The sequence below is a fragment of the Cibotium barometz genome, chromosome 66 (genome assembly GCF_041138505.1).
Source record: "Cibotium barometz isolate CiBa-2024 chromosome 66, ASM4113850v1, whole genome shotgun sequence".
Taxonomy (NCBI): domain Eukaryota; kingdom Viridiplantae; phylum Streptophyta; class Polypodiopsida; order Cyatheales; family Cibotiaceae; genus Cibotium; species Cibotium barometz.
In genome coordinates this window covers 8216038-8228974 of record NC_141111.1, presented here as the reverse complement: position 1 = coordinate 8228974, position 12937 = coordinate 8216038, and the positions used below count along the sequence as shown (strand labels likewise).

Genomic DNA, 12937 nt, shown 5'->3' with positions numbered 1-12937 from the left:
CGTAGTCGCCTAGGAATCCAACTTCATGTCCCTAGCCATGTACACATGTTGCACCTTGGCCAACCACACTCACATCCTATTTTGAACTTGAGAATGCATCCTTTCCAATGGCATTGTACCAAGCCTCTTCTTTGTTTCTGTACCCTGTAAGGGCCTCCAATATAGACTAGACCACATTTTTTAATAAGGACCACACTAAAAGTGAGATAAATTTTTAGGGGAAATGGTCTTGCCTATGTTTTGGAGCTGTGATGGTTGGGGAGTGTGAGGGCTTGCCTAGCTCCCCCCCTCTTGGGACCACCCTCATGGTGGGTAGCTAGTTGCCTTTCCCTCTTGGGATCCAAACGGATGCTCCTTCGAACCCAAGGGGGTTTCAATAACTTAGTCCCAAGATGGATTTATATGAATTATCCTTAAGTTCCTTGGTTAACCAAAAAATCTCAAATTATTTAAACAGAGTAGCTTTCTTTAGTTTAAGCCTGCATTAGATGTCAGCTAATCTATTTTTGTGCAAGATCGACACCGAATTCATCTTCAGATACCTTGGCTTATGACCGTGTTACATTTGTGGGACCAATACTTGAACGTTCCTTAGGATTCATGATTCACCACTTACTGGCTCTTTTAGGAGTTCGTATCTCGAGACCTTGTCTTGCCTACCTAGTGGGGACTCGAGGAGGGGGGTTGGGTCAAGATACCCTCTATTCCTCACCATTTACTCTCTTTGATTAAGCTAGAGGTGTTCAAGTTTGGGACACCGTCCCACGCATGGAGACTGAAGCACATCCCTCATATAGGAGATCAACCCTATTTGGAATACTTTATTTAAACATACAAACAATGAAATACAAATTATGATCTCAAATTGTTCCTTTCTTAGCATTTTTGTTTCTTAGATTTCTAGATAGCTTCATCCATGGGACAAAGTCTCTAGTATAAATTCAATTGGGGATTTTTTTTAAAATTCTTAGTTTCCTTATAAGATAGGCATACCCCCATTAAACATCCCCTAGTAATATCCTTAGTGTGATTCAACATTTCAAGGAACTGAAGGTGTTGTGTTTATGTGAAGTGATTCTCATATCCAAATCCGAGGTTTATTTAATTACTTTGTCTCCCAAAAAAATCTTTTCTAAGAGAATTTATTCACTTAAAGAAAATGCTAATATGAGATTAAGATAAAGGTTAATCAATGACACAATGGTTACGGCACAAACTCCATAATATCATTGCAATAATATGATTAAGATAAAGGTTAATCAATGACACAATGGTTAAGGCGGCACAAACTCCATAATATCATTGCAATAATCAAATTCCATACACCCATATTTATGGTCTTGGGAAGGACTCTAATCCATGCTTTTTGTGCACCCTAGTGCCAACCGTGTGTTCATTAATGCTCACACTACATGTGCAACCTTGTGCTTTCCATGTGTCACATTTTGACTATTGAATTCACCTTTTACAAGTGACAATACAAATCAACCTTTGATATTAGACCCTTAGTCTATTCCTTTATCTAATGTGCATGCTTCTTCTCTTGCTCATGTGACTCACTCCCTCTACCTTCCTTGTGCTGCTCCATGGCACCACATTTCTCAACACCCCCCCTTGGTGCCAAATCTTTAGGCTACTCAAGGTGGTCAGATGTGAGGATTTACAAATTTCATTTCCCCCCCCCTTAATTGTAACTTGGCTGGGTGACTCAGAGGCTCTTGTTTGGCTTGGACACTCTCTAGCTCAGAGGATAGTTTGAGACCGTGGTTTGTTTTTCACTCTCTAGCTCAGAGGATAGTTTGAGGTGGTTTGTTTTTCACTCCCCTAATAAGTGCATCTTTGGCTACTCTCAGGTGGTCGAGTGTTACAACATTTCAAATTATTTTTGGCCTACTCATTTGGTGGCTTTTACAATATTGGCTTGGGTAGTGACTAGTAGCTCTTTTATTGCACATGTTTATGTTGATGTCGTGGTAGGCTCTTGGTTATTGTGACCTTGAATCCACTTCTTGTTGATGATGTCTGCTTCTTCTTATTAGCTCTTTGATCTTTTCTCCTTTCATGTGGACTAGATGCACTTTTTTCATTTACGGTTTGCACATATATACTTGCATACTCATGTGGTTGCAAAGTTTTTACACAAGTTCCATTCTCCTCTTTCACACAAACACATGTTAGCATGCTCATTTGGCCGCTCTTTACAATGAATTTTGACTTATGGTTTTTGTTTGATTAAAGAGTTTTGTTGATGATGATCCAACCATTAAGTATGGTGTTAATGGCCATGAAAGAGTGCATTTTTATGTTGGCTTTACAAAGCGTGTGAACACCTCTTGGAAAGGGATGAAAATACCTCAACAATTTGCTTGTAGAAATTGATATAGTTGTAACTTGAGCTCGACTTTGTAGAGTTGATTATATATGCTATCCACTCCTTAATTTGATCACACCAAAGATGTTTGAAAACTTCAAATTCACTTATTTGGAAGAAGTTAAACCCCTAACTCCTAAATTATACCTTGAATACTCACCATTTTCAAAAATTTAGCTCAACCAAGATGATAGAATGAGCTAATTCACTCGTATGTAACAAAATGTTGGGGTTGAGTAATGAGGCTCAACCAACATTATAGAATGAGCTAATTCACTTGTATGTAACAAAATGTTGGGGCTGAGTAATGAGGCTCTTCTTCAACCACTTTGAGACCCAAAATCAAGAGAAGGTTGGCTACTTGTATAGGCAAGAATTAATTAGCAAAAGGACTAGAAATGGGGCACGTATGGTGGCTCAAAAGATCGCCTTCTCCATCACACACAAGGGGGTCATGGCTAGGAAATTTTTTAATGCTAAAATCCAAGAATTTTGGGACTCAATTAGAGTGTTCAAAATCTTTTTATTTGGTGCCCTCAAGCATGGGCAAAAATATTAAGCATATAGGCAAGTGGTTGGACAATAGAGAAGGGTCATCATCTTGTTGTGAGAAGTTTTCACAGAGAAGAAAGGGAGGAGCTCAGTTTGCACTAAATTTTGAGGGAGATGGGGTTGTGATTAAAGAGCTTTGGGCTTATTTATGGGAGCCCTTGAGCATAAGACTAAATCCCCCAACTCATAAGCAAGAGTGTTGTGCATAGAGAGAGATTATAGACTTGAAAAAGTCACATACACAAGAATGCCTTGGGACAACCAACCTACCTGATTTTTGATGCAAAAGAGAGCTCCCAATGATGAGCATACGGTTTGAGAAAGCAAGCCACAAAGTAAGGAAACCTTAGCCTAGTATATAGACTAGTGCATGGGTAAGAGAAGGCCCCATAATCTTCATCATCATCTTCCTCAGAGTCACTCCCTTAGGCTATCATTGAGGAATGGGAATTTTGCATGCAAGAAGCCCCAAAAACACATGATTCTACACTTTCTAATTTTTCCCACCTTAACTCAAGTATGCAACTTGATAATTTTGGGTAATTACAACATTCTTAGCAAGGATAAGGACACGGGCATGGGGTTCCGTCACACCATCAAGCATAATAACATTTGTTAGCACTCTATACACCATGCGATAAAAGCTAATTATCGTATTAATTATTTCATATAATTTTTCACTATCTAACAAAACCTTAACCCCACCTTGGCTTAGGTTGATTTTTTTTCCTTATCTTAAAATTTTCCAAGGCTTAATTCCATTGAATTCCAAGAATATTAAGTTCATACTATGGTCAATGGGCTCAACACCAAACTTTTTCTTGCAATTGGCACCTAGATGGAGGGCAAGCTTCTGATCATTAATCAACTATGTGGATGATACCATTAATCTAGATGGCTCAAAAGAAATTCAAAATGATATATTTGTTTATTTATTTATTTAAGGTATAACCTTTACTGATGACCTTAATTGTTTTTCTAGTAACCAGTTAAATACATCAACTAACTAGAATCCATTAAACATTCTTAAACAAGGGTTTCAATCATAGACTCTTGCACACAAGGAAAAATTCTAAATATTACCAAAACTAATTGATTCACACATTAGGGCTGAGTCTATTTACGCAAGAAGTGCGCCCTGCTATGGCAACCCAGCTAATGAAGTTAGGCCCAAGTGTTCAAGCCCTCTCCAGTGAACCTAGGTCACATAAAATCAAATTAGTTCCCTATTTACTTTTTGGTTTAGAAGTTTTATCAAGATTTACCATCTAATTTAAGCATATAAATTTCTCAAATCATTAAGAGTTAATACTGTCATGAGTAGGGGCTAAGGGTCACCTTACTAGCTCCCCCACTAAAAGAAATCGATATGTCCTCTCCTCAGCTCATAAAGAAGGGAAAGTTTTGATAGATTTCATTGAGTCACTCGCAAGTAGCATATTCTACTAGGTTAGAAATTCCATTGTGCTAGGACTTCATGAATGAGCCTATTCCATTGGACTAGGACGTCACGAATAAGCCGATTTCTTAGGGTTCCATGAGAGATTCGGTCTGGCCTTTAAGTTCTTACATGAGTTCGTCATCCAAAAATAAGCCTATTTTTCAGAGAATTTCTCGAATATCCAAAACTTTCTATGGTTCCGTGAGAAATTTGGTCTAGCCTTTAAGTTCTATGAGTTCATCATCTAAAATATGAGCCTCATTTGGAACATATTCCATTAGTAAACTAGCATGAAACACATTATGGATTCAGAGATGGGGAGGTAACAAAAGTTCATAAGCTTGCTCTCTAACTTTCCCGATTATGGCACATGGTCCATAATAGCTATTGGCTAGCTAGTTTATTTTCCCTTATCTTAGTCCCCTAGTGGTCCCCTAGTTTACTTGCATGCAAGGTCCTAGTTTACTTAGCGTGCTGAAAAATTATGGAGAGACCAACATTCCTAGTTTATTGTTTTTTCCTACCCAACATGACAAAATTGGCAATGGCCGGTCATCGTTTCTAGTTTACTTTTTTTCCCTAGTTCACTTTTTTATACGACTCATGAAAAATAGTGATGGAGGGCATGTGATTTTACAACCATAGATCCCATCTGCAAAAAAAGGACTAGGTCTTTAATAAAATAAGGTCTTTTAAGTTTAAAAAAAAATCCTTATAAACACGTGCACTTTGTTTTCTTTTTTGGGACCTTTGGTTTTGGTACACTAGCCTTTCTTCACATGTATTGGGTTATGAACTTGTCCACCGCCGCGTTCTCGGGTGGCTATCCCACTCTATCATGAGCTGGAGTCAGGACCCTTTACCTGCCTTTATTTATGAATACTTCACCAAGGTAAATGGACTGCTACAAACAAGGCTTTCATTGCATCAAATGATGACAAACCGTAGAAGGTATTAAGATAATGTTTAGAAAAGATCTGTAATTTTCCAAGATTTTATGCCTACAATTTCCCAATTTCCTAAAATTTTAAAACCTTCAATCGTCGTCTTGTTTTTCTTTCCCGATTTTATATATCAATAACCCGTTTTTTTACTACACTCATGAATACAGGTCCTTTAGACTTTCAGCAGAAAAGATAATTTAGCTATATTTGTCATTATGAGTGATGGCAACCTCCAGTATTAAATTTCCAACATGAAATAACCACAGGGTACAATTTTGAGTTCTGTACGTTGTTAGGATAAGGGGATAGAAATTCCATGCAACCGATGATCGATCAAGTTGCTGCAAGTATGCGCTTTGATTTGAAATGAATGAGGAGGTGCATAATTACGTTAATCACGTGCCTAATCCACTTCTAATCTACACATAGCACGCAGTTTACAAATGATTGGCCGAGGCCATTCGTTGCTTCTTTTTGAAGTGTTTCTTGTAGTTCTTACTTGCTTGGGTTGAGCTTAATTCGTCATAATCTGGACGTTTGCTTTTATCATCAACACTAGACGTGCAGGTTGAGCTGTTAAATATGGCTTCACAAGCACGAGGTGATTCATCATTTTTATTTTCTGGTGGTGGCGGGACGCGTAAGATTGTTCCCTCCTCATCAGTATTAATGCTGCAGGGTTGCCCTGAGGTTTGGGTTATGTCATGACGATCAATGGTAATCTCCTCAGAGGGAGTCATCGGCCTACTAGTGTGAGACTGTAATTGATTGTTAGCGAAGGAGAGTTTAGGTTTATGTTGAGATTGCTCCACATTACAGGCTGCGCCCTTACTTATATCAAGCTCGGTTTCGTTATTGTAAGGGGTGTCTGCGATTCTACATGAGATGAGGGAAGGGAGAAGGGACGAGATGGAGATAGTAGCAGAGGTGGGAGAGTGTAGAGGGTCGATGGCTATGGAGCTTAGAGCTGTACTAGTTGCAGAGTTAGTATCATGGCTAGTTGAGCTAATTGTGGCGTCTTGCTGCAATGGAGTCGAGCTTGGTGGGTTAGTGATAACCGGGCGCCACTCCCATCTGCGGTGTCTATTAATCATACCACCTCCATTATCATTATTCTTGCCATAAATATTATTCTTAGAATTATGACCACTGCTCCTCCTAAGGTCGCGCCTTAGGTTTCTACAGTTTCTCCGTCCTTCCCCGGCAGTGCGTCTCCGTGTATAGAAGGAATTGAACATGTTGTCGTCGCTGTCGTCGACCTCCAGGTCTTGTTTCAAGACGACGGAAGCGGCCGCCAACACCCACGCAATGCTGGCGGCCGCCTGCGACCTGGCCGCCGTCTTCACCTGGCAGGCTGCCGCCCTTGAACCGGCGCTCTCCACGCTCACTCCCACCCTCGCTATCGAGGAGCGCCAGAACGCTTGCAGCGCCGCTTCTGCCGCTGAAAATACTGCATTCACCGGCTGTACCTGCGGCTCAGGGCCGCCACCGCACGTGCTGCTAGTACAGCAGCAGCAGCTGCTGCATCCACACGGACAGGGAGCGCGTGGTGAAGAAGACCCAGACGGCGAAGAGTAATCACCTTCTCCACCACAGCTGCCGTCACAACAGCAGCAGCTACATGATTCCGATGGACTAGCTGATAACCGAGGGCAACAAGTCGTGCTCATACCCTCCATATTGGACAATGTCTAAACTTTTGCACTATGTGTGTGTCTGTGTGTGTGCCATGAGAGAGACGGAATTGAATCTACCGTGCAGGTTCAAGACATTTGCGACCTAGCAGCCTGTGCCCACCATATTTCACGTCCCTTCGCAACCGTTTTGCCTCCACAACGCTTCGCACCTCGGGGGTATAATGAAACCCAAAGAACTTGGTGAGTTGTTTTTTTCTTGGCCATAATTTTTGATATCGCTTAACCTAAGACCGATTCAGAAGTTACCCAACTAGAACGTCTCCTTTAACAATGTACATTACAAAGGAGGTGCACTCTAATCTTTCTTATTGATTCACGGTCACATCACATACCCAATGCCTCTACTAACTCGCAAAAATCGTATCTTCCAATTGGTTGCATTAAAAGAAAATACATGCATCGCAAAGGGAGGTCCAAATAGGCGTTGAAATAACTGTCACAATAGGAGTCCAAAAGTGCATCCAAAAGGTGTGGAGCTGCCCAAAAATTCAAAACGGTCGTCGAAAACACTTTCCATCTTCAACATTTTTTTCGACAAAAGTATTGATGTTTATATCGACTCTAGGAAATTTTTAACAGAACCACAGCGTCTCACTTTTAGCGTTTTCAAAAGTTTGTGGAGGTTCACTTCTCTTCCCAAATTTATGCAGGTTCAATCCTCTCACCTCCCTCATCCCTAAACCCTAAACCTAAGCCCTTCCCCCATCCTTTTCTTGCTTTATAGCATGCTGTGTTTTTTTTGTTTGTTTTGTAGGTTTTATTCTCTCCCCCAAATTTTTGCAAGTTTTTTTCTCTCACCTCCCCCATCCCTAAACCTGAGCCCTTTTCTCATCCTTTTCTTGCTTTAGATTTTTTGTATAGTGTGGGCTAACATGTCGTGTCTTTTTGTTTATTTTGCAGCTTCTAATTGGCCTCATGTTGCACCTTTGAGATTCTAGGTAGCCCTTCTCCTTTTCTCTTGTTTTTGATTTATTATTTGCCTTGCTTTTGATTATGTGTGTCGTGTGGTGTGGAGTGTGTTTGGTTTTCAAAAGTAGCTAATATGCTGTGTTTTTTTTTGTAGGTTTTCAATCATTTTCAGCTCTCTCTCTCTCTCAAGCCCTGCCTCAAGACTCCAATTAGCAAACAATCTCTCCGCTAAGTGCCCTAATCTCATTGTCTTTGTTTTTTTTAAAAAAGTATCTTCTTGCTTTTGATGTTTCCCATGTCATGGCATAAGCATGGGCATGCAGTGTTGGGAAAACCCATAAGCATGGGCATGTTGTGATGGTATGTGTGTAGACCATGGATTGTACACTAGGCGCGAGACACCCACATATAGCCCCAATCTCTCCACCGTGCTTACACCACGGACGATGTACCCGAGCCAGTTTTATTATTTCATCTCACAAATGAGCCTGAGCAAAGGGCTATGGCTCAAGCTACTTTGGGGGAGGCATTGGCACTTCTGCACAGCCATCACAGTCCACCACCATAGAGGCCACGCCCTAGGACACTCCACAGCACGTCACACAAACCCCATGGCTCGCTCGGCTACTTCCAGTCGTAGAAGATGGGATCACTGCCGAGTTATTGCCGTGGCGATAACTCCACAGATGCTTTTTCCCCTCAGCGCCACGAGTGCCCACCCATTGCCAGTTGTTAGGAGACACCACGCTCGCGCTCATCCCGCTGCTTTGACACAAACCCCTCTACCCCCAATCCGGCTCGTTCCCGATACCAACAAGTAGTGGACGGAAATGTGGTCGTATAGATGATATTGGCAATGAGGTGAAGTCTCGAATCCGCGAGTTATGCCATGTAGCCTTTGCCCACAACTTCATGACTACATGGCATAAACTTGATAGTGCAAAGAAGGAACGAGTCGCCAATCAAATCAAGAGTGAGTTTATGCCAGCACTATGTAGTTAATAGGTCCATCCTAGATGGATTAAAGATCACATGGTGAACATTATGAAGGATTGGCGTAGCGACATCACACGCAAGGTAAAGATAGGGGGATAAAAGCCTTGGAATTGTACACAAGAGATTTGGGAAGAGAAGTGCAGAAAGCACAATGCAAATCCCTGCAAGTATGAGCTTCTTCAGCTGCTTGTTGTTGTGAACCAAATGCTTGGGAGGTAGAAGTAGCAGTTGGTTGTTGAACAGCAAAATAACGCTGTTGAGCAATGAAAAAACGCTGCTGAGTAGTAGCAAAAATAAACCTGCAAAACAAAAGTTGGGGTAGACTAGGGAGTTCTCACAAAACTCCCTAGTCTGCCCCAGCTCTAAAAAAAAGTTATCTTTCTAGGCTTCATGAGCTTGATGAAGCTACCAACATTCTCGATAGTTAGCGGCATGCATTAACAGCACCCGACATGCATTGGGTGCTCTTGATGCATGCCAGTAGCTTTTGGTGCATGCCGGTACTTATCGGCATGCATTGGAAGCTACCGGCATGCCTAGGTAGCACCCGACATGCATTGGGAGATCCCGGTGCATGCCGGTAGCTACTTGCATACTTAGGTAGCATCTAGCATGCATTGGGAGTTCCCGGTGTATGCCGGTAGCTAGTGGCATACTTAGGTAGTACCTAGCATGAAAGGGAGCTCCGGGTGCATCTCGAGAGTTACTTAGGTGTAGCAAACAGTATGCATTGGGAGCTCCTGGTGTATGTCGATAATTATTGGCATACTTAGGTAGCACTCGGTATGCATTGGGAGCTCTTGATGATGTCGGTAGTTACCGGCATGTATTAGAAGCACCCGATATGCCTAGGTAACACCCGACATGCATTGGATGCTCCCGATGTATGTCGGTAGTTACCGGCATGCATTGGAAGCTACCGACATGCCTATGTAGCACTTGGCATGCATTGTATGCTTTGGTGCATGTCACTAGTTACCGGCATGCATTAGAAACATCCGGCATGCATGCAATCGATTTAGGGTTTAGGGTGCATGCCGGTAGCTAGTGGCATACTTAGGTAGCACCGATCATGCATTGGGAGCTTCGAGTGCATGTTGGGAGTTACTTAGGTAGCACTCGGTATGCATTGGGAGCTCTTGATATATGTTGATAGTTAGCGGCATGCATTAGAAGCACCCGACATGCCTAGGTGGCACCCGACATGCATTCGATGCTCCTGGTGTATGTCGGTAGGCTACCGGCATGCTTTGGGTGCTCTTGGGGCATGCATTGGAAGTTGCCGACATGCCTATGTAGCACCTAGCATGCATTGTATGCTTCGGTGCATGTCGGTAGTTATCGGCATGCATTAGAAGCACCCGGCATGCATTGGTACTCTTGATGCATGCTAGTAGCTTTTGGTACATGCCGGTACTTATCGGCATGTATTGGAAGCTATCGGCATGCCTAGGTAACACCCGACATACATTGGGAGCTCCCAGTGTATGCCGGTAGCTATCGACATACTTAGGTAGCACCTCGCATGCATTGGGTAGCTCTCAGTGCGTGCCGGTAGCTATCGGCATACTTAGGTAGCACCTAGCATGCATTGGGAGCTCCTGGTGTATGCCGATAGCTAGCGGCATACTTAGGTAACACCTAGCATACATTGTGTAGCTACCTATGCATGTCGGTAGAGCTACCGGCATACTTAGGTAACACCTAGCATACATTGGGTAGCTACCTATGCATGTCGGTAGAGCTACCGGCATGCTTAGGTAGCACCTGGCATGTAATGGGAGCTTCCGATGCCTTCCAGTATAGCTACCCACATGCTTAGGTAGCACTCGGCTAATGCATAAGCCTTATGCATAAAGCTTAATATATGCATAGACCTTATGCATTCTATGCATAAAGCTTATGTATAGCATTCATACCTTGCACGAGGCTATGCATTCCTAGACTGCATAAAGGTATGCATATGCCTCATGTATAGAGCTTATACATAAGTCTCATGTATGCAGCTTATGCATAAAACCTCATGTATAAAGCTTATGTACCTTTATGCATTCCTAGATTGCATAAAGGTATGCATAAGCCTCATGTATAGAGCTTATACATAAGTCTCATGTATGCAGCTTATGCATAAAACCTCATGCATAAAGCTTATGTACCCCCATGTGTGGCTAGGCATGTAACACTTTTAAACTGTCTAGATCTCACTCTTAACCCAAAAGGAGTGCTTTCTAGTTGGCTTTTTTGGAGTTCATGTTCCTCCAATTTTTGGTTAGTTTGTATAAGCTTTTTTACCTCTTCCTAAAATGATTAAAGTAGCCTTACCAACTCATTTACATGTTGAGTTTGTGAGATCATGATGTCTTCTAGTCCTTTAACAGATTACTTGTACACACCAAGCATAGTTTCAACCATATTTGTGTGTTGATAATGGAAAACAGTAGCTTGATAATTCAATCTTGAGCAATATCCAAATAAGCCTTCTCTACCATCCCCAATGAATCGAACAAGATCATGAAAGGTGCTAAATGATGGAGGCTTACCAGTTGATGGGTCAAGCGGGTATAGACCTCCTTGAACCCACAAATCTACATGCTTCTTTTCTTTTGCACATAATCTTTGAGGTTCAACCTCATCATGTAGAGCTTTGTGATGAATATTTCTCCACATGCAATATTCTTTGTCAAGTACCAAGTTGATATGGTATCTTTTCTTTAAGTGTGGATCAACCCTTGAAGTCACTATAGCAATAAAAATGATCCAAAGAGAAAGCAAGAGATGGTGGAGAGAGAAAAAAGACAGTAAAAAGAAAAGAGAGGAAAAAACTCGTGTCATGTCCTATGGAAGAGAGAAGTATGTTATGTATTCAAATATTTGCTATTGGCTTGTTTTAGAAAAGGTGCACTAAAGTGGGTAAGAGGGCTGCCAAAAGGATAGGTGAATTAAAGACTATAGATACATTATGGAAGCCATATTAAAAACACTCTTCTCTAAATATAGGTAAAAGAGACACATTTAATATAGCTATTTGTCTCTACTATTTTAGTGAAATCACTTTGATTAAGAAAGCTAATCCAATCCTTACATGACCCTTTTTTTTCATTTTTGGAACTAATGATTCTGGATTCAGATGGGTAGATATAACATGTATTTCTTTATTTCCCATGATAGTGAATGCATGCTACAAGACTCGTAGCTTGACATGGTCAGGATTGCCTTTGTTTTTTTTTTAATTTTTATTTTTTTTACCGCTTGTTATCTTGTGCAGAGACTCACTCCCCTCAAAGAGATAGGAAACATTAGAAGGTTGAGAGTCCTTGTCTAGGTTGATTTGGATGACGTGTGAATTACTTGATGCCCCCTTTTTGGTAGATGAGCTTAGACATGCAATTTATGTAATTATTATCTGGTAAATGTCCTAGAGATGATGGCCTCTCTCCCACATTTTTCATGAGTTTTAGGGATGATATTCGGGATGAGATCACTATGGCATTACAAGGGGATATGACATCATTGTGCTTACTTATGGGGGTCGAGGTTAGCACTTTAAGATCTCTCGTATGACAGGGTTGCCCCTTAGCTCCCCTATTATATCACATTGCTGTCAAAACTTTGAGCATTTTCCTTAGCTCCATTGCTCAAGTATCTAGATTGAGATTGCCATTGCTACACACAGAGGAGGAGCTTTTGGACCCTGAGCTGGATGATGATACAATGATGTTTCTTGAGGCATCTTACTCACAGGGGCTTTATAAATTGGTTGATGATATAATGATGTTTCTTGAGGCATATTACTCATATGGGCCTTTATAAATTGGCATAAGTTTGTCGGATTTTTGTCATTGACCTTGAGAAGATTGATTGGGAAATAGATGTTGGATTCACATGGATTGAGAGAGGACACAGTGCCAGATATCTTGGATGCAAGGTCTGGATAGATATTACACTTGTCCAGTAGTTTTCCCCAGTGCTCATGACCATAAAGAAAAATTTTCTTCATTAGAGCTCAAGGAAGCTCGATCTGGCATCT

The 12937-nt window shown here is 41.4% G+C and overlaps 1 protein-coding gene across 1 annotated transcript; it reads right to left on the bottom strand.

The window, feature by feature from the left end:
- Window positions 1-5544: 5544 nt before the first annotated feature.
- LOC147602730 (uncharacterized) lies at window positions 5545-7068 on the bottom strand. The gene has a single exon (XM_086797739.1). The coding sequence runs from the start codon at window positions 6985-6987 to the stop codon at window positions 5746-5748; it is 1242 nt and encodes a 413-aa protein (XP_086653865.1). The 5' UTR covers window positions 6988-7068; the 3' UTR covers window positions 5545-5745.
- Between the last annotated feature and the right edge of the window lie 5869 nt (window positions 7069-12937).

Excerpts from the sequence above, each read along its gene's own strand:
- LOC147602730 (XM_086797739.1), bottom strand. The coding sequence starts at position 6,987 with ATGGAGGGTATGAGCACGACTTGTTGCCCTCGGTTATCAGCTAGTCCA.